This window comes from Schistocerca cancellata, chromosome 3 (genome assembly GCF_023864275.1).
Source record: "Schistocerca cancellata isolate TAMUIC-IGC-003103 chromosome 3, iqSchCanc2.1, whole genome shotgun sequence".
Taxonomy (NCBI): domain Eukaryota; kingdom Metazoa; phylum Arthropoda; class Insecta; order Orthoptera; family Acrididae; genus Schistocerca; species Schistocerca cancellata.
Window position 1 is genome coordinate 640697383 of NC_064628.1, and position 24875 is coordinate 640722257.

At 42.5% G+C, this 24875-nt stretch overlaps 2 protein-coding genes across 2 annotated transcripts in view; one reads left to right on the plus strand and one right to left on the minus strand.

The window, feature by feature from the left end:
• Positions 1 to 7251, minus strand: part of LOC126175586 (COP9 signalosome complex subunit 3) — a 99712-nt gene extending 92461 nt beyond the window's left edge. The window contains exon 1 of the mRNA XM_049922446.1: positions 7058 to 7251. Within this exon, the coding sequence (XP_049778403.1) occupies positions 7058 to 7112 (55 nt within the window). The 5' untranslated portion in view covers positions 7113 to 7251. The remainder of the gene's footprint in view (positions 1 to 7057) is intronic.
• Positions 7252 to 7338: 87 nt separating this feature from the next.
• LOC126175587 (ras-related protein M-Ras-like) overlaps positions 7339 to 24875 on the plus strand; it is a 50516-nt gene continuing 32979 nt past the window's right edge. The window contains exons 1-2 of the mRNA XM_049922447.1: positions 7339 to 7474; positions 9581 to 9819. Of these exons, the coding sequence (XP_049778404.1) occupies positions 9630 to 9819 (190 nt within the window). The 5' untranslated portion in view covers positions 7339 to 7474; positions 9581 to 9629. The remainder of the gene's footprint in view (positions 7475 to 9580; positions 9820 to 24875) is intronic.

The window sequence follows — 24875 nt, forward strand, 5'->3', positions numbered from 1 at the left end:
ATGGATGATATAATGAATATACTGTGACCTCAACTGGTATGAGATCTTCCACTGTAATAGCTTGTATGACTGGGGTAAGAGGGATAAGTGGCATCTCTTATTGATGAAAACATCCAGCCCTCCCTTATCCCTGTCTCCACTAAGATTGTCCTTCCTGTAGGTGTGGTAACTTCTTAGCTCATGTGTGTCAGGACTTTAAAATGAGTTTCTTGTGAGCAGACACAGAACAGTCTCTTCAGAGCCAGGAGCTATAATTCTTCAAAATGCGATCTGTATGCTTTAAGGTCCATTGCAACACAGAAGCCCCTGTAGAAGCCATTGATTAACAAGGGTTGTCTATATCCTTCTCCCAAGGTGGTGGAGATTTACCCAAGAGCTCAGGGGGCACATCATTAAATGGTTCATACCTTTCCCATTCCTCCATGCAGATATAAGTATTCTTGACTGGGAAGGGGAGAGCGTTCACCTTTCCAATCATTCTGCTACCACTTTCTTTGGTTTCAAATGACTTTCTGCATGATATTTTCGTTACTTATGGCAGGAGTTGGTTGCATAGATGGAGAGGATGGTTCAGTTGGCTTCTGGTGGTGTACAGAGAGATGTGGCTGAGGGCTGAGTCCATTGTGGATGACTTCTGGATGGTTTCAGAGTCAAGTGTAGCTTTCCCCCAAAGCTACCTTGACAAATGCATTTATTCTTACTTGAAGCTGTAGTCTGGGTTTGTGTGGAGGCGCCACAATTGGCGACTGGATTTCTGGTACCGCGTGCTGCGGAATTTGAATCTGTGCCTGACGTCATGGACGTCGAAGACCCCTAGAGGTCTCTGCACCATTGCGCCGTAAGCTGTGGTGGCACACGCCTCCTGTCCCGCTTTTAGTGTGAGGGTGCCACAGTGGAACACGTGGTTCCAGTGGCCAATAGCGGCGCCCCCAATAGCGTACTTAAGCGCCTGCCTCTCGCGCAGCCAGCCAGTCTAATCTCGCCTATATCTGTTGACACATCGCCTCGCTTTAGACAGCTTACTTACTTGTTCTGTGTACGAGTGGACGTGTTTTTTAGGTTTCCTTGTGACTCCGTTGTTCGATCTTCTTGTTGTTCATTCTGTCCTTCTTTGGTCGTGTCCATCCTCTCCCGTTGTGTTGTTGTTCGTGGGCCTCTCCGCGGGTCCCACCGCACTTTCCATCATTTCAACCCTGCGACCGTCCCGGTCACAGTTACAGCAGGATTCTTAAGGGCCAAAGCAAAGGAAGTGGCAAGCATTGAAGGTTGTATAGCTTTGAAAGCTTTTTTAGCTTCACCATAGGGTATGCGCATCATAATTTTTCATCACCTGAATTTTACTTTCCTCTTTATAAGCTCCACACTTCCTGCTCCACACTGGGTGATCCCCAGAACAGTTTACACTTTTTGGAGGAAGTGTACAAGAGTCATCAGATTCATGAGTTGAGTCTGTACAATTACCGTATGTAGCTCTCCCATTTCATGTCGTAAGGGTTTGATAAAACCATTGAAATTGGAGCAACACACTGGGTCTGGTTGGGAACAAATGGTTGAACCTTAAGAAGGATACAGCCTGCAAGAATATGTTCATGTAATTCTGGAGTTTTGAAGGTTAGACTAAATATGTGTGTGTGTGTGTGTTTTTTTTTCTGTAATTATGTAACAGCCATGTTTTTCCATTCTTCATGTAACCCCTAAGGATCCATCTATATTATATTGGACCAGACAACCACACCTTTACAGAAATTAAGGATGTTTTGCAATTATGCAACTCAGCCACAACGGGATAGGGTAGCATCCCAGAAACTTAGATTCTGGGTGTGATGTGGCAGTTTCATCTAGAAGTGTTTCACTACAAAGTCATCTTATGCTTTTTAAGGACCCAGCAATAACCACCAAGGCCTTGTGAATATAGAAAGCCAAGGCTTTCTCAAGGTTTCCCTCAGCTCTCTTGATTATGATGAAAGTATTATGGCAGACTAGGGCCCCGTTACTATAATTTTGAGACGTCTCCTCAGGTGGGCTGACAAACTGAGCTCTTTTTGTAGCAAGGGTGTAGGTACCACCTGATGGTACAACCATCTTGTCTGGGTACATGTGAACTGAAGTTGTTCCATAGGGATCCCACAAGCCTGAAGTTGTTCCATAGAGATCCCACAAGCCTCTAGGGAAACAAATGTCAACCCAAGCAGAGCCCAAAAGCCTGAACAAGTCTTATACAACAGTGGGGCGGCAGGTGCCCTGGAATTTGCTCACTAGAGACCCTCACTCCATCAGCATGTATCACACTTTGGGGTTGAGAGTTATTTAAAGAAGTGTGTACCATCCTCGTAGCCCAGGCAGTGAAACCAACGCCCCCCATTCTCCGAAACACACAATGTTCCACCATTGCGTCTAACAAGCATCCTTGAAGTATGTCCAGAGTTTATGGCAGAAGGGGCCAGGCGGCACTGGACAGCTTCCACAACTGGGGATCGCAGTCCACATAGGCAACCACTGCTGGCATAGCTCCCTGCGAAAAACAGCCCTCCCTCCCCTAAATTGTGAGACACTCTTTGTCAGGCCCTTACAATGAGACTTGTCTGGCATTATAAAATGTAATCATCACACTAGCTCATTCGCTAAGTTAAGACGATGACAGATTGGGTCACTGGCAGTCTGCAAAGGAGATGATTTTACAAATCAGATGTGTGTCCATCTTGAAATATTGCTCACTTGTATGGACCATACCAAATAAATCTAATGGGACTATTAAATGTTTTTCTGAGAAGGCAACATGAATGGTCACAGGTTTGCTTGATTCACCAGAGAGAGTCATGGAAATGCTGAAAAACTTGACTTGGCATACGTTTGAAAGTAGATGCCAGTTATCTCATGATAGCCTAGGGCTACTTACAAAATTTCAAGAAACAGTATTGAGTGAAGAACCCAGAAATATACTTCAATCCACCATATATCATTTCCAAAGGAACTGTGAAAACAACGTTACGTTAATTATAGCAGGCACCAAAGCATTTGAGGGGACACTCCACAAGTGATTGGAACTGAAAGAACCCCCAATATACTATACAATGATAGTACCCTCTGTCATGATCATCACAGAGGTTTGCAGAGTATGTATGAAGATGAAGACCGGATGCATGGTTCTCATGAATTCACAGTACTGTATTAGTCAGTATATTCATGTGTCCATATTCTTGGACTCAGTCAACCGTGTGTAGCTGTTGTGTGAAGTATACCAATATATGAATGAGCTGCTCCACAAATCTGTGCCTGCTCTACTTTGAAAAGGACACTTTACTCTTCAATTATCAACACAACTTCACTGTATATTTCTACCAAAATGTACAGCTTCATTGCCACTTACTCTTTCTTTAAAAGTGTCTCTCTGACTGAAAATTTTGATCTTAACCTTAAAATAAATTTATTGATAAAGGAAATTATTTCACTTTTTATGTCAGACTTGGAAACAAATTGTGCCTACGACCAATAAGTGCTCAACTGCTCATAACTCTTTAATCATTCATTATGTTCCTTCATTTTGTCTTCAGATCATTTTCAACCAGTTTTTTTAGCTAAATCTTGGAGTCCTTCCGTTTTTAGTACTTTTCCTGAAAGGGTTCTCTGTTGTTTATATCTCCAGTTTTTATATTGTTTCTTTCTCAGTCCTTTCTTACATCATTGATCCAGCTATTTGAGGACTTCTTACCCTAGAAATATTTGAAAATCTTATTGGTTAATCTACTGTCTTGCACTCAAAATAAATGTCCAAAAAACATAAGTCCTCTTTTCCTCATCACGTTTGAAATATTTTCTATAGTTTTGTATATTTCAGCATACCTCATAATTTCTAACATTCTGGTGTGTTTTGTGGTCTTAATATTTTCCTTATAATTCGCATTTCTGGTACTTCTAATTTATCTAAATTACAGTTTAATGCCTGGCATTCACTTGCATAAAGGCATTCTGACTTCACAACTGTTTTGTAATGCCTTATTTTTGCATTTCAGGATGGGCACTTTTTATTGTAGAGGTCTTCGGTTACACAATATGCTCCCCCATTTTATTCAGTAAGGTTTTTGTTCCAAATTCTCATTGTTTTCTCTAGCACATATTAAAAAGAACTGGGAACAGGCCATCACTTTGTCATACACCAGTTTTTATTTTGAAAGGTTTCGAAATTTCTCCCATAAATTTTACTTTACAGACTGTATCTGTAAGTGTTCATGGATTAGGTTTGCCAGTTTAGACTTTACACCAAATTCTCGAATTGAAGACCCGTGTGGAAAAATGAGTTAACCCTCAAATGTAAAAACTTAAAGATAAAATGTTGTCATCTCTTGCTGAGTATGGGAACTATCAAAATTGACACTGATCTCACCCCTAAATATCCTAATGTGATATTTAGGGGTGATACCAATGCTAATTTTGATAGTTCCCATAACCACCAACAGATGGCAACACTTAGGGCCTACCTCTAGCCATTCACATTTGAGGGTTAGCCCATTTTCCTTGCGGTACTCCCGAAATTACCTCTACATCTGCAGATTTTGAACCGTTAAGAATGACATGTTGTGTTCTTTCTTCTAGGAAATCCTGAATCCAATCACAAACCTGGTCCGATATTCCGTAAGCTCGTATTTTTTTCACTAAACGTAAGTGCGGAACCGTATCAAATGCCTTCCTGAAGTCCAGGAATACAGCATCAATCTGCTCGCCAGTGTCTACGGCACTGTGAATTTCTTGGGCAAATAGGGCGAGCTGAGTTTCACATGATCTCTGTTTGTGGAATCCATGTTGGTTATGATGAAGGAGATTTGTATTATCTAAGAACGTCATAATACGAGAACACAAAACATGTTCCATTATTCTACAACAGATTGACGTAAGCGAAACAGGCCTATAATTATTCGCATCTGATTTATGACCCTTCTTGAAAATGGGAACGACCTGCGCTTTCTTCCAGTCGCTAGGTACTTTACGTTCTTCCAGCGATCTACGATAAATTGCTGATAGAAAGGGGGCAAGTTCTTTAGCATAATCACTGTAGAATCTTAAGGGTATCTCGTCTGGTCCGGATGCTTTTCCGCTACTAAGTGATAGCAGTTGTTTTTCAATTCCGATATCGTTTATTTCAATATTTTCCATTTTGGCATGGTGCGACAGCTGGCAGCTTTCCCTAAACGTAGATAAATGTAATATAATGCGCATACATAGGGGCAGAAATCCATTCCAGTACGATTATGCAATAGGTGGTAAATCATTGGAAGCGGTAACGACCGTAAAATACTTAGGAGTTACTATCCGGAGCGATCTGAAGTGGAATGATCACATAAAACAAATAGTGGGAAAAGCAGGCGCCAGGTTGAGATTCATAGGAAGAATTCTAAGAAAATGTGACTCATCGATGAAAGAAGTAGCTTACAAAACGCTTGTTCGTCCGATTCTTGAGTATTGCTCATCAGTATGGGACCCTTACCAGGTTGGATTAATAGAAGAGATAGACATGATCCAGTGAAAAGCAGCGCGATTCGTCATGGGGACATTTAGTCAGCGCGAGAGCGTTACAGAGATGCTGAACAAGCTCCAGTGGCGGACACTTCAAGAAAGGCGTTACGCAATACAGAGAGGTTTATTATCGAAATTACGAGAGAGCACATTCCGGGAAGAGATGGGCAACATATTACTACCGCCCACATATATCTCGTGTAATGATCACAACGAAAAGATCCGAGAAATTAGAGCAAATACGGAGACTTACAAGCAGTCGTTCTTCCCACGCACAATTCGTGAATGGAACAGGGAAGGGGGGATCAGATAGTGGTACAATAAGTACCCTCCGCCACACACCGTAAGGTGGCTCGCGGAGTATAGATGTAGATGCCTGCAATTATTTTATCTATAGTTTCTCTGTCAACAGAATCAAAAGCCTTCGTGAAATCCACAAACATAACTACAATGTCCTTTGAATTAAATAATCTGTGGTGAATTACTGACTAAGAGGTTCAAATGGCTCTGAGCACTATGGGACTTAACTTCTGAGGTCATCAGTCCCCTAGAACTTAGAACTACTTAAACCTAACTAACCTAAGGACATTCGAACCTGCGACCGTAGCAGTCGCGCGGTTCCGGACTGAAGCACCTAGAACCGCTTGGCCACCGTAGCTGGCTGATTAAGAGGTTAAATATTTATTCTAAGCATGGTCTTCCCTTTCTAAAACCAACTTGTTATTCACCTAAATGACAAATATTAACATTATTCACTTATTTATTCTGTTACTCGAAATACTTTTTAGAATCATAACACCCCAATGATGTAGTTAACTGAGGATGGCAAGGTAACTTCACTCATTATCCTAGATTTAAAAAACAACAGAGACAGTCAAGAAGGAAATTTATATGCGTAAGTGTTTTCTGCACATTAAGATAACACAACCAGGTTGGAGTTATACGGAATTTTAAACATTGTCACACAGACAGTGAGAATACAAACTATACAGTATTCTTCAGTTGTCACCACATCTAGCCTAATGGAAATAACACATAATCGCTAAGAAAATGAGTATCACATATTACGAGCAGCATTGCGACTACGAAATGCAGTTACAACAGAAATTCATACTTATATTTTAAGGATTTTCTTGAGAACTGACATATACAGTACAGAATGGAGAACAGCACTATACATAAGAGGCTGTCCACACATGATGTGCGCACATAATGGTATCAGCTCCGTGAACGGAACCATTACTGAGTTATACTGAAGTAGACAATAAACATCCTGGGTCTCCAGTCCTACGTATGGATGTTTTCTGGGTATGCTGTTCTTACAAATCACGAATCGGCGAAATAAAACAATAACAACAACACAACGCCGTGGTTGTGACACTTACTACCATGAGCTACCTGGATAGTGCATTAACTGACACTAATAACAACACAATACCATATTACAGTCTTGCCAAAGTCAGTTATAAATATAGTTTATCATCATTTGGCTTCATAGTAACTAAGAATTTAAAATTCCTGTGTTAATCACGCTCACGACGAAACTTACCTTGTGCAGACAGTGTGCGGACATTATTTACAAACTGCTCTAATGCCGAAGCCATAATGTGTTTACTATAAACAGCAGTCAGACACTACTCATCTGAAAAAACGCATTCAAGATTGCTTCCAACCTTGCAATAACAGCTCAAAGACAGTAAGTTCAGTGGCTTAACCAATGAACAAAAAAGATGTTATCCTCCCCTTTCCGAAATGTACACAAATTTCCATCTAAGATCGATGTTATTTAACACCTCGATATTTGTTCGATATAGTAATCGACATTATATCGATGTTAGAAAATGTTCAAAGTGCATGTTATCATTTGCCCGACTCGAAACAAAGATAATCTCGGGAGTAGTTGGGCGGTGTTCGTGTAGAATTTGTCACAAGTGTGATGTGAAAGATGTAATGACATAGAAAATGAGTAAGTAAGCTTTCCATTGTTCCGGGGTGCCGGTATAAGATCGCCGACGCTACTACCGGGCTTTCCAATGTATTTGTGAATATAAATTTCACAGAACAATAATGCAATGTACCTTGAAAGGGGGGCGGATGCAAAAATATATAGATATATGCATTTATATTAAAGTGAAAATTATAATACACATAGTGTAAATTTAAGACTTCACGTAGTATGTTATTAGTACGTTACCTGCGTACATTTCTGGCAACTGTTTGGAGGTACGTGCATGTTAACTAGAGAGAGATAAACAAATTTCATTCTCTTCGTTATTTCTTGACAGGCGACCAGCATTTATGAAACTTGTGTTTTAGAATGTTGTTGTTGTGGTCTTCAGTCCTGAGACTGGTTTGATGCAGCTCTCCATGCTACTCTATCCTGTGCAAGCTTCTTCATCTCCCAGTACCTACTGCAACCTACATCCTTCTGAATCTGCTTAGTGTATTGATCTCTTGGTCTCCCTCTACGATTTTTACCCTCCACGCTGCCCTCCAATGCTAAATTTGTGATCCCTCGATGCCTCAGAACATGTCCTACCAACCGATCCCTTCTTCTAGTCAAGTTGTGCCACAAACTTCTCTTCTCCCCAATCCTATTCAATACCTCCTCATTAGTTACGTGATCTACCCACCTTATCTTCAGCATTCTTCTGTAGCACCACATTTCGAAAGCGTCTATTCTCTTCTTGTCCAAACTAGTTATCGTCCATGTCTCACTTCCATACATGGCTACACTCCATACAAATACTTTCAGAAATGACTTCCTGACACCTAAATCTATATTCGATGTTAACAAATTTCTCTTCTTGAGAAACGCTTTCCTTGCCATTGCCAGTCTACATTTTATATCCTCTCTACTTCGACCATCATCGGTTATTTTACTCCCTAAATAGCAAAACTCCTTTACTACTTTAAGTGTATCATTTCCTAATCTAATTCCCTCAGCATCACCCGACTTAATTTGACTACATTCCATTATCCTCGTTTTGCTTTTGTTGATGTTCATCTTATATCCTCCTTTCAAGACACTGTCCATTCCGTTCAACTGCTCTTCCAAGTCCTTTGCTGTCTCTGACAGAATTACAATGTCATCGGCGAACCTCAAAGTTTTTACTTCTTCTCCATGAATTTTAATACCTACTCCGAATTTTTCTTTTGTTTCCTTTACTGCTTGCTCAATATACAGATTGAATAACATCGGGGAGAGGCTACAACCCTGTCTCACTCCTTTCCCAATCACTGCTTCCCTTTCATGCCCCTCGACTCTTATAACTGCCGTCTGGTTTCTGTACAAATTGTAAATAGCCTTTCGCTCCCTGTATTTTACCCCTGCCACCTTCAGAATTTGAAAGAGAGTATTCCAGTCAACATTGTCAAAAGCTTTCTCTAAGTCTACAAATGCTAAAAACGTAGGTTTGCCTTTTCTTAATCTTTCTTCCAAGATAAGTCGTAAGGTCAGTATTGCCTCACGTGTTCCAACATTTCTACGGAATCCAAACTGATCTTCCCCGAGGTCGGCTTCTACCAGTTTTTCCATTCGTCTGTAAAGAATTCGCGTTAGTATTTTGCAGCTGTGACTTATTAAACTGATAGTTCGGTAACTTTCACATCTGTCCACACCTGCTTTCTTTGGGATTGGAATTATTATATTCTTCTTAAAGTCTGAGGGTATTTCGCCTGTCTCATACATCGTGCTCACCAGATGGTAGAGTTTTGTCATGACTGGCTCTCCTGAGGCCATGTGTTTTAGAATATGTTAAAAATAGACGACAGTGAAAAAGCCTCTTGGAAATGTCAATATATTAGTTACATTTGTTTAAAATAGTATAATAAGTTTATTACTGTTTTATTTCAGTAGCTACTCACGTATAATAAAGTTCACTGAACGATTCTGACAGTACTTCATGTACATGAGGTCCGTACCATAAAGTATTAGTAGAAGTATGGAAATCTGAGAACCTTTAAGCTGCTAAAATGGCGTAGTCTTCAGGAGAAGATTCAGTTTAGAAATGACTCCGTGTGTTTTGTTTTTGCCAAACACTACATGTAATTGTTTCCATTATAATTTTAGGTGGAAGGTTCAAATTTACACACACACAATAGGTAGAAGAAGGGCAACCATGTCGTCCCGCCCCCCCAATGAGAACTTGGTCACCTACAAACTGGTGGTGGTGGGGGACGGAGGCGTGGGCAAGAGTGCACTTACGATTCAGTTCTTCCAGAAACTTTTTGTCACCGACTACGACCCAACGATTGAAGATAGCTATATCCAGCACACAGAAGTTGATGGCCAGTGGTGCATTTTAGATGGTACGTAGTGAATTGATTTAGAAATTATTTTGGATACTGCTTACAAAAAAGTGGCGTACTTTCAAGAAAAGTACTTCATAAGTAATTCCTATTATGATAACTATTTATTGGAAGTAGTTTCTGTAGAAAAGCCATACGGTATTGTTTTGTTTGTTACCTTACACATAAGATTAGGAATGAAACATAAAAGTTTTTCTGTATAACATGAAATGGCACTCTTTCCACTATGAAAACTTAAACTAAAAGATAAATTTGGAAAACCTATGTTTTCTAATGGATAAGTTTGAGTATTGTGATGCATATTATGTACATTTATCATACAGAAACAACAAAATATGCCACGGAGGTCAACTACATAACTTTTAACCATGGCCCTTAAGAAAGAATGTGTCTGCTTAGTGTCCCTTCTGCATCCCTCGCCTTTTTCTTTTCACCCTTGAAGAAATATAAAAAAAAAAAGGGATAGATAGGCTTAGTACAAACCTAAATTAATAAAATGTCAGAATCATATTAAGTTATAAAACACACACACACACACACACACACACGTTGCCAAAAATGTGCAACTACTGTGACATTTGGTTAGCTGGCACATGTTGATTTTTGTTTGCTATCGTATTTTTCTGTAAATATCAACAGACTCCCTAAATGCTAGAACTGCTGATATTCAGTCAAGCTTATAACTGAGGGTGGGTGACTTACACAACAATTCTTTCCCTTTTAAATAAAAATAACAAAACAAAGATGATCGAACTTACCAAACGATAATTTTGTGTGTATGTTTGTGTGTCGATCAACATGCCAGCGCTTTCGTTTTGTAAGCTACATCATCTTTGTTTTTAGATATATTTTTCCCACATGGAATGTTTCCCTCTATTATAATTTTTGTTTAACTAAAACTGACTGCGAGAAAGATACTGCTGGCCTATTATAAAGTGCAGTTTCATTTTTTCCTCACAGTCAGTTTTAACTTAGGGTATCAGAGCATTTAAACCATCAGACAGATTGTTTCTTCCACATACATTCTTTTTGCTTATGTTATTTTAAGCAAAAATTATATATACAGCAGTGTGCTGTTTTGTTATCTTCATTGCAGTCAGTTTTAAGTAAAAGAAAGAATGCTGTATTTATCTTTTATTGACTTACAATTAGAATACTACTATGGAATCTGAATGGTCCAGTATTTTGCAATCCTACCTGTTCACAGATTAAAACTGTGATATATACTGCCATTGAAGTTACTATCCTCACAGATCCAGCAGCTGGAGAGGTCTCTGCTGTGCCCCATATTGTAATGAAATGATCAGATGGCATTTATTGGCTAGGAGATCCGCTTCGGAGTTCGTCCGCTGTATTGCAAGTCTTTTTAGTTGACGCCATTTCTGCGACTTGCGTGTCAGTGATGATGGACACTCAACAACCAGTCCGCTGGGAATCGAACCTGGGCCCCCTTGCATGGTAGGCGGTAACACTACCGCTGCGCTAAGGAAGTGGACGTCCCATATGGTATTGATCACAAATGATTTGTCCATTCATTTGAAGTGCCTTCATTTCCCAATTTAGGTTTCGTTTGCAATAAGAATATACAAGACTAAAGGTCATAGAATTGGGGGGGGGGGGGGGGAATTGAGAAGGAGAAAGTAGGCAGAAAGAGGTGAGATGATGGAAAGAATTTTTTTTTTGGGAGGGGGTGGACAGTGAGAGTGAGGAGGAAAGACAAATGGACAAAGAGAGGGGGCAGAGGAGATTAGGACATGTACACATTTCCCGTACATATTTACTAAATGCAAAGCATTTCCAGATTCACTAGTTTTATTGTAAATTCAACAAAAATGCAGTATCTTTTCAGAAATTTTCAACTATTATTCAGAAAACATGCACACATTTGTTGTGTGCCTTTATTAGCTAGAATCATGTAATGAGCACAAACAGCAACCTATCGATGCACATTTGTTGCAGACAGTTTCCTTACACATATGAGACTTTACAGATGATTATTTCCTGTGCAGTCAGTTTTAGAAGTCAGTTTTAGAAGGCAATATGTTCACTTATCTTGCGGGAAGATCTTCAGAAGTGATGCAGGTACCAGGGAAGATCTTCAGAAGTGATGCATGTACCAGTCTTTCTGATTGCTGTGTGCTTCTCCGCAAGTTCCTCTCCCAGCTGTGGTATGGAGCCCGTGTGCTTTCAACTTTCTCATTTAGAGCATTGTGCAACAGCAAGGCATGTATCCCAGCCAAATCCAGCAAGTTTTAAAATGTGCAAACAGGCCAATGTCTGGATGGTGCTTTGAGTATTTGCAAGCCGTTTGGTTGATCACGTCCACTCCTATTTAGAGCAATTATAAAATGTAACTGTATCTGGCTGATTTTTTTAGACCATCCTCAATTTTTGCATAAGGATGCATAGTGCTGAGAATCAGGATATTCCTCTGCTATTTCCCTGACAAACAGTGTGGTGTCATTATTCTTAAGCAATACTGTACTATATAACATTCTTATTTTGTTCTCTTGACGGACATATTTCCCTGTAAGATCGATTTACACTGCCAACAATATGTGTGGCATTTGTTTTCATTGTTTCAGAGAGAACCAAGGAGTTGAAGAAAATTTTCATGTGTAACATTTCTTCCATTATTCAAGGAAGGTTACATCACTTTTTTTCCAACAAAATTGCCAGGATGCTTATCACTTGGTTCAGTGCCATCTCTTCTTAAATAAGGGAAAGCATTCACAGTATATCTTGAGTCTTTATCTGTTGGCATCCAAAACTTTTGCCCGTATCATTGAAGTTATGAACTGTGTGAAACTGAACAAGGTGGCACAGTGGTTAGCACACTGGACTTGCATCCTGGAGGACGAACGTTCAAACCTGCATCCAGCCATCCTGATTGGGGTTTTCCATGATTTCCCTGAATCGCACTTCAGGCAAATGCCAGGATGTTTCCTTTGACAGGGCACAGCCGATTTCCTTCCCTAATCTAATAGGACCGATGACCTCGCTGTTTGGTTACTTCCACCAGATCAACCAACCAACCAACCAACCAACCGTGTGTATCTGAAACGCACTTTGAAGGAAAAAGCCATTCATCGATTGTTATATATGGACCTGGTGTGTAACTACATTGTGCTTTTACAAAGAGCTCGTACCAGATATCTGATACCAATGCAAACTTGACTTCTTTCAATCACTCCGATGTTGTGGATCTAATTTTAAATCTGAGAGAATATGTTATCTTTCTGAATTTGTCATGAACCATTGTTGACTTCACAAAATTATTTTCCCCACTTCAGTGACCACAGTGAGTCCAGTTCTAACCCCTTAGCTGCTATAGCACCAGACATACAATTAGCTATAAAAGCTTCTGTCTTTTCAACTTTCATTGTGCAATCATCTGAACCCAACACCTGACATGCTTTGATCCCAGTGCATTTTATAATATTTGTCAAAATTTTTGTGTTGTCATAAGATGCAAATTACTGTAGCATAACTCATTCACATTTACTTTTGCATGTGGAGAAGGTCAAAAGCAGTCTTTGAATGCATTCTGTTGTCAATATCTGCCAAGTGAACTTTCATATATGATTCCCACTTCCCAGGTAATTTCATCTGGAGCTACAATTTCTCTGAAACTAGTAAACTAAACTCCATCCAAAGAGGCCTCAGGAGGCCCAATGGTCCCAACTGGCTGCCTTGTCATCCTCAGCTGGTAGGTGTTACTGGATGTGGCGATGAAGGGACTTCAGTATCTTTACCAGAAGGAAACTAAAATAGTGCACAACCTTGGTTATTTCCTTGTCCGTGGCAGCATCGACCATACCCATGGCCACAAGTTGAACTAGCCTATGTGAGCTGTTCCTATGAAAGTCAAAGGTTAAATACGAATAATTATCATTATGATACATACAGTGTATTCAGTGTACTGTAATAATATTAGAATAAAGCATACATCTTTATAAATGTAATGTTAGGTCTGCAAAAACTCAAGAAAGCACCACTGTGTAAAAATAATTATTGCAGTTGAAAAGTGCATCTATGCAGCACATAGACAAATAATTATAAAATAAGCATATGTGTGTATATTTTTGTCGTCATTATTCAGTAAATCATCATATGGTGTAACATACCCCTCAGGGGCTCAGCATTCGTTTGCTGAGTGAGGGCTTGGTGACCCCGGGTTCCTGAGCTGGGGACTGGTAATCCCTCTGTTACTGTAAGCTCTGGGCATGCTTTAGCGACCACCGTGTGGTGCAGTGGTGGGTTGTCGTGTGTTTTGGAGAACAGGGGCCTTGGCTTTACCATCTTGACTGCGATGAAGGTATACACCTCTATGACAAACTCTTAACCTCAAGGTGTGCTACATGCTGAGGAGGTGAATGGCTGTTGAGGTAAAACAGTCTCTAGTGGGCAACCACTGAGGCACCTGCCACACCCCAGTTGTGTAAGGCTTGTTCAGGTGTGGAGGGCTCTGCATGTGTTGGTGGTTTTTTCCCTAGCATCTTTTGGGATCCCTATGGAACAGTCTCATCAAACAACTACTACTGACAGGTCGGGTTTACCATCAGGTAGTACCTATACCTACTCATCAATGAGAGCTCGGTTGGTCAGTCCTCCCGAAGAGAGTCTCAGAATCATAATACCAGGGCATTAGTGTGGCATAACACTTTCATTTAATCAAGTGAAAAGGGGGGACCTTCGAAAAGGTCTCCCCTTTCTATATTCATAAGACATTGGGAGGTATAGCTGAGTCTCTAAAAAGTATCAAACTACTTTGTAATGGAACACTTCCAGTTGAAACTGCTAATTAAAACTAGGTAACTACCTAGTCAAGGCTGAGTTGCATAACAACCTTAACTTTAGTAAGAGTGTGGCTACCTGCTCCGATATAATGGAAGAGGACCCATGGAGTTACATGAAGAATGGAAAAATATGGGCATCTCGGAAGTGCAGAACTATATGAGGAGAGTCAATGGCAAATTGGAAAATTTGGCAAAATTTATTCTAATGTTTAGTACTTAGGAATTAACTGAACATATCCTTGCAGACTATATCTGTCTTAAGGTTTGCCCATTTGTTCCTAACCCAATGTAATGCTTCAAATGTCAAAGATTTGGCCATACCATTGTGGGATGTAATGGGAAGGCTATGTATGGCCAATTGTGGTCTCTCAGCTCACGAATCGGCAGTTCTTGTACACTTCCTCTGAAACGTGTAAACTGTTCTGGGGATCACCCAGTGTGGAGCAGAAAGTGTGAGATTTACAGTGAGGAAAGAAAAATTCATGAGTTGAAAGTCAAGAGACGCATACCATATAGTGAAGCTAAAAAAGCTTTTGAAGCTAATACAACCTCTGGATTTTGCTACTTCTTTTGCATCAGCCCTTAAGACTTCAGTCTCCAAGTGTGATGCCTCCACACAAACTCAGACCACAGATTCAAGTTCGAGCACATGCACTTGTTGGTGTACTTGTGGGGGAAACACTCCACTTGAAACAGAAGTCATTGGAAGGTGTCAGCAATGGGTGTACCAGCTAAGCCACATACCACTGCCCACCTTCAAAAGCCAACTAAGCCGTCCCCTCAACCTAGGCAACCACGTCGTCACGTAAGTAAAGAAAAACATCCTTCGAAAAGTAGTTCAAAGTCCAAGAAAGTGGTAGTTAAACCTTTGGATCAGTGAGCTCCCTGCCTCTCTCATGAGAATATGGACTTCAGGAACCAGAGAGCCGAGAACCAGATAACGTTAATCTGACCTTCTCACTAAATCACCACCTCCGAGGGAGAAAGACAAGAACAACCTTCGCTACAAAATGGCTTCCACAGGGACCTCAGTGTTGCAGTGGAATGTAAATGGATATCTCTCACATTTGGAAGAATTATAGCTCCTGGTCCAGGAGAAACTGTTCTGCATCTGCTTAGTCAGACACATCTGCATTATGGGGTTACCACCCATACAGGAGACATACTGTAGACAGGGCTAAAGGTGGAGTGACTGTTTTCATGACAGATGCCACTCTCCTGTCCCTCTTACCATGACCATACAAGCATTTGCTGTGAAAGTTCTAGCACCCTTTAATATCACAGTGTGTTCTTTGTATCTTCCACCTAATGATGCTTTGGACACAGATGCACTTACAGAACTCTTCTGGGCACTCCCACACCCATTCCTCCTTGTGGGGGATTTAAATGCGCACAATGTGCTATGAGGATTGGCTATCACTTGTTCCAGGGTCCAGATGATCGAGCAACTCGTCCATTCTGAGAATATCTGCATTCTGAATGCCGATCATATGACACACTTTTCCACAGCTACAGGGTATTTTTCAGCCATTGACCTTTGTTTTTGTTCTCCAGCTATTGCAGAATCAGTTCAGCACACACACCCTTACGGCGTTGTCAAGTAATGGGGTCTTGGTGGACACGTCAGAAAACACGGCCCAGGTTTTAACTGAACACTTCTTTACTGTCACTGTCATCCAGACAAGCTCCAGCTTTTCAGGGCTGCAGAGATGAGGAAGCTCAATTTCTTCTCACACAATTAGGAAGTCTACAACCTTCCATTCTCCATGTGGGAAATGGAATCAGCTTTGTCTGCAGCCAGAGGTGCTGCTCCAGGACCTGAAGAGATCCATTATGCCATGTTTTGTCATCTGTGGCCTGAAGCGAAAGGACAGCTCCTCTCTTGTTTCAATCAGATCTGGTTTGATCTGGTGGATGCCTGCCATCTCTTATCCAATCATCTCTCAAGGACTGGCATTTTTGATATTGTGTTGGTGATGCCTTATCTGACTGCTATGTTCAAGAGAATGGGGTCCCCCAAGGCAGTGTCCTCAGTGTCACATTGTTTGCCACTGCTATCACTGGCATTTCCTGTGCAGTCAGGAGCCCTGTCAAATGCTCTGTGTTTGTGGATGACTTTGCAATCTTCAACTGTTCCTCTGACCTTATGATAAGGCAGCTACTGCTGATCCTTAGGAAGCTGGAAACCTGGGCCAGTACAACTGGCTTTTGGTTCTCACCAGGGAAGACTGCGTGTGTCAATTGTAACCATGCTTGTTTAAGTTTTAACCAACCAGTGCTCGCAATGGGGGACAATATTTTATTTTTTCAAGAAACTGTGCGCTTTTTGGGTTTATTATTTGACTCAAAATTAACTTTACTCCCACACCTGAAAGACCTATGGACAAAGGGCTTCCAGTCATTGAATATTTTGAAATGCCTTAGCGGAAAAACATCGGGAGCTGACAGGGCTCACCTTCTGGAGTTTTATAGAGCATTTGTTCAATTATGTTTAGATTATGGCAGCATGGTTTACGGATCAGCCCATACTTCCACTTCAAATGTTAGACACTGTCCACCATGAGGGCATTTGGATATCAACTGCAGCCTTTTGGACCAGTCCAGTTCTCAATCTGTATGCAAAGGCTGCTGAACCACCACTCTGGATTCAGCAATGTATCCTGTTGGCTTGACAGGCACTGAAAATCTCTGTCACCTCAGTCATTGGCATTTAATGCAGTGGTCCAACCCACCTTTGAATGGCTGTTCAGGAATCAGCCCCAAGCGACCAAACCATTTGGGATACATGCTACAGACTGTCTCAAGGATCTGGATCTATCGGGCATCAAAATACACAGCTAGGGATGGAATACGTTGCTGCCTAGGTATCTTCAGAGGTCCAAAGTTATTTTAAGCTTGACACAGTACACGAAAACTAGTACTCCAAATTATGTTTTTACAACTTTATTTTCGTTCATTTTAAGTATATACTGCAGTTTTATCATTGTTTATACAGATGGATCTCAGCAAGAGAATGTCCTCAGTTATTCTGCTTTTTTCCCTGATAGAGTTTTCAAAGTGCATCTTCTGGAACAATTTACTAATTACAATGTGGAATTATATAGCATTCTGATGACACTGAAGAGGATTCACAGACCTTACTATCAAGGTTTCTTGTCTGTTTTGACTCGCTTAGTACACTGCAAGCACTTCACCAAATGTATCCCATAGACCAGCTGATTCAGCTCATCCATGACCCCTTGCAATGGCTCCAACATTGTGGCAAGGAAGTGATCTTTTGCTGGGTACCTGGCCACATCGGGATACAGGGAAATGATGTGGCCAACAAAGCTGTCAAGGATCATGTTGAGATGATGCTGTCCATCAATGTCCCATCCCGTTGCACACCATCGTCTCATTTTCTGACAGACACATGGTGTGTCAGTGGGAGACTGAATGATTGCACATGACAGAAAACAAACTGCAGTCACTCAAATAGGCCACACAGTATGACAGACTTCATGTCAGTCTCACCGCTGCAAGGAGGTTCTGCTTACCAGACTGCATTGGACATACCCCTTTAACGCATGGCTTCCTCCTCCAGTGGGAGGATCCACCACTCTATGAAGTTTGTGGCATGCCACTTTCAGTTCAGCATATTTTGGCAATGTGTGTCCTATATACTGATATTAGGGCAGCCCTCAGTCTCGATGGAGATCTGCTCACTATCCTCGTAGCTACTGATTCCAGTGTTACAAGAGTGGTGAACTTTTGTGAACTGTCAGGCCTTATCCATAAATTGGTGGGGAAGGGAGGCAGACTTTAATACATTATAAACTGCCCCACATATGGGGAAAGCCTTCGCCCCCAACCATGAGATTGGCCTGCTGACTTTTTGTCAGGGCACTGATGACTATGATGTTGAGTGCCCCTCACCTCAAATCATCATCTGATGAAGAATCTGAAACTACAGGTTGTGGCATTCTTCCTCAGATGATAACTTCAGTGGTTCACCCTCAGAATCATGAGCCAAAATCTCATCTATGGCATTCACAATGTCCTCATCTTTTCTTAGATATTTGGCCCTAATAAATGTGAACATTATTAGCACTATGTATACAGTTAGAATACAGAGTTTTTTCATAGAAAAAGGCACTGGCAGTGTGGTACTTGTTTATGCACATTCAGGTGTGTTTCAAGCTGATCTCCCTCTACTCCACTTCTGGAGAACTGAAGTGTCATCAGGTAATGACTTAAAAGTCAGGCTTGAGGTTTTTGACCCCCCCCCCCCCCAAAAAAAAAAAAAAGTGATACTGTCTGAGATATGGAACTATATTGGCTGCAACAATGGGGTTAGAGCTGATTCACCGGCTGTTCTTGGTGAATCTGGATTTCTCTCTTTTAAGGTTTCCTCATAAAAAGTAAAATTAAGTGCACCCAGCTGCAGTTCAGCTGTTGAACAAAACAATATGTTGTTATCTCACAAAACAGTATAACCATGGCTCTGAGAACATATCTTTTCAAAAAACAAAATGTTTCAATTTCAATTAAACATTAACTTTTCTTTTACTCTTTTAAAAGCAATACATAGACACAGTTTAGTTAGAATGTCAGCAAGTTGTTCTTGAGTTTTACAGTATTGTGTGTTGAACCAGCCATGATTCAGTTTGTCATTGATGAAACAATACTTCACATCAGTGGGCTTGCTTCGACATTTAACGTCATTTTATCAGTTCTATTGCATTTTTATTATCCATGTCATTTTTGTGTTTTTATTCAGCAATTCTTCTATGAAATTCTTCAAAACAGCCATTTCCTGATGACACTGAGCTGCAGATATTTACTCTGCTTCAGTAGTTGAGAGTGAAACCACATTAGTCCTTGCAGAACCATGTGATGGGGCATTTTTATACAGAAATACAGTGGAACTTCAATTTTACATTCTCCAATTTTAAGGTTTTGCACGATTCCACACCATAAATTCATAGTCCCTGTGAAAAACCCATAAGATAAATCCTTAAAAATTCCCTGATTTTACATTTCTTCCTATTTAGGTTTACCTTGGTACGAAGTTCTTACTCGATGTCTTGCTTGACTTCATCTCGTTTCCTTCAGATTGACATTTGATGTGACTGAGTGACTTGTAAGTGGTGCAGAAGACAGATGGTTCGCATCACGAGTTGTGGCGGAGTTAAGGGAATGTTTCAGGCCATTGTGAAGAGGGGAGATGTGAGAGGGGAAATGCTGATGTAATCTGTTATTGATGTTGCCAAACAACTTGTGACATTTAGCTTCATTGTGCAATTATGATACAACTACTGCTAGATTGCAGTAGTAATGGAAAAACAAGACAGTCGATGCAAAGTATTCTGGACTAAGCCAATAAGTGACAAAGGGGCCCAGCCCCCATCTTTTCTTGTGCTACTTATAACTCAGTCTCATCTTTTAGTGTGTATTTTCAGTGTATTGTATTCAGCAACAGTATCAGTCATCAACCTTTTAAATTCAAACACTGAGTCTCCTCAGTCATGCCGAGGAAACATCACCCATTTTTGGCTAGTGAACTCTTATTGGCTGACGACTTGTTAAAGTCAACCAATAGCCAGTGCAGCCACCACACCACACTAACACATTAAAATGAGCTTGCCTACTAGATGTGTGGAGAGGGGGAGTGGCTCTTCAGCGACGGGAGTGCTGGTAGGTGTTAAATCATTTTGTAAAGTGCTGAAAATATACTTTTTGTACAGATGATGTGCTATGACAGCGATTGCACATGGAAATAGAACTTTTGTGTTTAAATTTGATATGATAAATTTGCAACTACATAAACTACTCGTGTATATACTTTGCTGCACACACACCACACACTGTAGATCGTAAAGAGTGGCAACAGTGATAGAGGCCATGAAGTGAAACTGTAGTGCCTGAGCTTTCTTTCAAATTTACATTTTACACATGCACAGAAATTCACTGACCTGACTTCTAATAAGCTTGTAACATCAACTGAGGAAGTAAATTTATTTTTTCAATTCACTGTTTCTCTCATCAAGCCTTAAATAATAACGGTGGTGAGCATATGAAGTGCGGCTCGCAAGAAAAGCATTAAACAGTAACAGCAATGGTGACAAAGTATGCCATTAAGCAGATGTCTGCATTTATGCTTATGGTTTAACCACCTAGCTGCTGTGATGGTGCCCCCAGGGGCTCAGCATTCATTTGCTGAGTACGGGCTTGGCGACCCCGGAGTCCTGAGCTGGGGATAGGGCAGCGCCGCTGGTCTCCTGTCACCGTAACCCCCGGACATGCTTCAGTGACCACCGTATGGCGCTGCAGTGGAATGTTGTGTGCTGCGGGGAATGGTAATCTTGGCTTGACCGCCTGGATTGCGAGGAAGGCCAACCTCTATAAAAACCCCTCAATCTTCCGGTGTGCTCCGCGCCTATGAGATGCATGGCTGTTGGGGTGGAACAGTCGCAAGCGGGCAACCTCTGGGGCACCTGCTGCACCCCAGTTGTATAAGGCTTACTCAGGCACGCGGGGCTCTGTCTGATCGGACCTTTAGTTCCCTAGCTGCTCGTGGGACCGCAATGGACCCTTCAACCTCTACATTTCCCCCTACCAGTGGCTTGGGTGGGCCACTGGTAGGAAAACACACCCCATCGAAGAAGCGACTTCGTGCTGCGAGTCCTCCAACACCTGGTGTTGATAGAGATTTATCAGACTGTCGTAACAGAGCACATGCTGATAATCAGAATGTGTTTTTGATTATTAAACGGAAGGAGGGTAGCTTTGAGAGGGTTTCTCCCTTTTACATCCACAAGGGTCTTGAGGGAATTGCAAGAACACTTAAATCTGTGAAGCGACTGCGCAATGGGACTCTGTTAGTTGAGACTTCTAGTTCCCGTCAAGTCGCTTCTCTTCGGAAAGCAACCTGTCTCGGAGAGTATGCTATCGAGACCGAGCTCCACTCCACTCTGAACTATAGTAAGGGTGTTGTGACATGTAGGGACTTGGTGGATATCCCCACAGATGAGTTAAAATAGAATGGGCTGATGACGGTATTGTTGACGTGCAGCATATTATGAAACGAGTCGATGGGGACCTAGTCAAATCCGACTCGTTTATTCTCACATTCAGTTGCCTGAGACTCCCAGAGCATGTTAAAGCGGGGTTCTTAAGTTTGCCAGTAAGGCCATATTTCCCCAACCCAATGCGCTGTTTTAAATGTCAGCGCTTTGGGCATACTACGTTGGGGTGCAATGGGATAGCCGCTTGTGGTAAATGTGGTCAGCCTGCCCATGAAGGAGCCGATTGTTCATCGCCTGTGAAGTGCGTGATTTGCTCTGGGAGTCACCCTGTCTGGAGCCGGGTCTGCCCCATCTATCTCGAAGAACGAAAGATACAGGAGATTAAAACATCTAAGCGCATCCCCTATGGTGAGCCCAAGAAGCTCTTTAAGGCCATGCAACCTCCTGTGTTTACAACATCTTTCGCTTCCGCTCTGAAGAAACCGGTACAAATGGCCACTGTTGCTACGCAAACGGAGGTTGCTAGTGTTAGCACTAATACCTGTGTTTGCCAGTGTACTTGTGCTGCTGCGGTTGTTTTGCAACGTGCGGCTCTCCCTGCAACGTCGGACAAGGCTGTGGTTGCTGACATTGGGGTACTTCCTGCCTCTCCCCCTATGGCGCCTTCTGCCCAGGCGAGTAAAGCTCCACCTGTTGACAAGGCTCTGCATTCTAAGCCCTCCAAGACAAAGACGCCGAAGGTGAAGGTTTTGCCACCTGAGGAGACTAGTCAGGCTCGGTCCGATGACGAGGCCATCGTACTGTCTGACATCTCCCGTGGGTCGTCATCGGAGCTGATGGACATTGTCGACCGGGGGCGATCTTCTCGCCCCAGAAATAAATCTCCGGCGAGTACGGGCTCTCCTCCGAAGCACAGAGGAAGGGTGAAAGTTCAGCCACCCTGATCACTGGCTCCCATATTAGAGTGGAACCTAAATGGGTTCAGGACGCATGTGGCCGAATTACAACTCCTTGTACGAGAGTGCCCTTTGTGCTTATGTCTCCAAGAGACACATTTTCGGGCCACTGATGCTCCTTCTTTACGGGGCTATACCGTATATCAAAAAGATGATCTGACGGGGCAAAGGGCAAAGGGTGGTGCGGTTTTTGTCCGTGACATGCACCCCTCATCTGAGTTCCCTCTCGTTACAGACTTGCAAGCAGTTGCAGTTGACCTTCTTGTGGATCGGAGGCTCACAGTCTGTTCAGTTCACTTACCACCTCAGGATGTGATAGACTCTGAGGCTCTCACAGACCTTATTAGCCAACTCCCCTGCCCATTTCTTCTGCTGGGGGACTTCAATGCTCATAATGTCTTATGGGGCTCTCCGACTACTTGCCCCAAGGGTCGCATTCTGGAAAGCCTCATGATGTCTGAAGAACTGTGCATCCTCAACTCTGGTGCTCCCACTCATTTCTGTACTGCTTCCGGGTTGTCATCTGCTATTGACCTTTCCTTTTGCTCTCCAGCACTCGCGGATTCTGCTCTGTGGGAGGTTGTTGCTGACCTCCATTCTAGTGACCACTTCCCCCTTTGGATTCGCCTCCTGGATGAGGCTGTGGCATTATCAGTGCCGCCTCAGTGGCACCTCTGCAGAGCTGACTGGACACTTTTCAGCCAACTGGCTGCTTTGGAACACCGTGCCAGCATCCACGAATGGGTAGAGACCATGTTACAGCCGTGATCTTCCATGCTGCTGAATTGTCCATTCCATGGTCATCCGGTAATCCCAAGAGGCGTCCTGTCCCTTGGTGGACCACTGAGTGCCGCTCCGCTGTCCGAGCCCGCCGTGCAGCTCTGCGCTGCTTCAAGTGCCATCCCTCAGCTGACAATCTTGCAGCCTTTCGGGTGGCAAGGGCCAAAGCGCGGCGAGTGATTAAAGAGAGCAAACGACGGTCATGGCAATTGTTCTTGAACTCCATCTCCCACTCCACTAATCCTACGAAAGTATGGGAAGCCATCAGGAGGATTTCCGGGAAACGCAGCCAACTACCTGTCACGGCATTGCTGCATCAGGGATGTCTCCTCACGGCGCCGAGAGACATTGCCCAGACACTGGCCATGTATTTTGTGGAATCTACCGCCACTATTAACTGTGATCCAGATTTCTGCCGCTACCGAACTGCCATCGAGAGGGGTCACTTGGACTTCCGGTCTCCAAATTCTGAACCCTACAACTGCCCCTTCACAATGTGGGAACTGGATTCGACGCTGTCTGTGGCTCATGATACTGCGCCTGGTCATGATCAAATCTGGTACAGCATGCTGCAGCACTTGTTGCTGCCATCCAAGGAAGTTCTCCTGAATTGTTTTAATATGATACGGTTATCCGGCACATACCCTGTCTCGTGGAGGGAGGCGATTTTGATTCCTCTCCTCAAACCGGGGAAGGACCGAACGCATCCCAGCAGTTATCGAAGTATTGCTTTGACGAGCTGTGTCGGGAAGACGTTGGAACGCATGGTCAACCGTCGCCTGGTTTGGCTGCTCGAGACCAGGCAGCTCCTTAGCCACTCTCAGTGTGGCTTTCGGAGATTTCGTTCAACTATAGACAACTTGACCCTGCTCGAGGCGGCCATCCAGCAGGCCTTCCTACGTAACCAGCATTGTCTTGGTGTCTTCTTTGACATTCATAAGGCATATGACACTACTTGGTGCCGCCATATCCTCAATCAACTCCATGAGTGGGGCTTTCGTGGCCGTCTCCCCATCTTCATTTGGTCCTTTCTTTCCCACCGCCTCTTTCGTTATAGGGTTGGTAATGTGCTATCTGATTTGTATGTGCAGGAGAATGGTGTTCCTCAGGAAAGCGTTTTAAGTGTCACCCTCTTTGCCGTCGCCATTAACAGTATCACGTCCACTATCCGGAGTCCTGCCCAATGCTCCTTGTTTGTGGACGATTTTGCTGTTTTCTGTTCTTCCTCCAGTCTTGTCACTGCTAGTCGGCAGTTGCAGCTTACGATACAGCGATTAGAGGCATGGACTGCAAAGACAGGTTTTACCTTTTCTGCAGACAAATGTATGTGTGTTCATTTTAATCGTTCTCGATGTCTTTTTACCTCCCCTGAATTGCGTCTGAGGGACACCATTCTTCCTTTTAGCGACACTGTGTGGTTCCTGGGCCTCACTTTTGATTCCAAGTTGTCGTGGTTGCCTCACCTTAAAGACCTCAAGGTGCGGGCCCTGAAGGCACTGAATATTTTGAAGTGT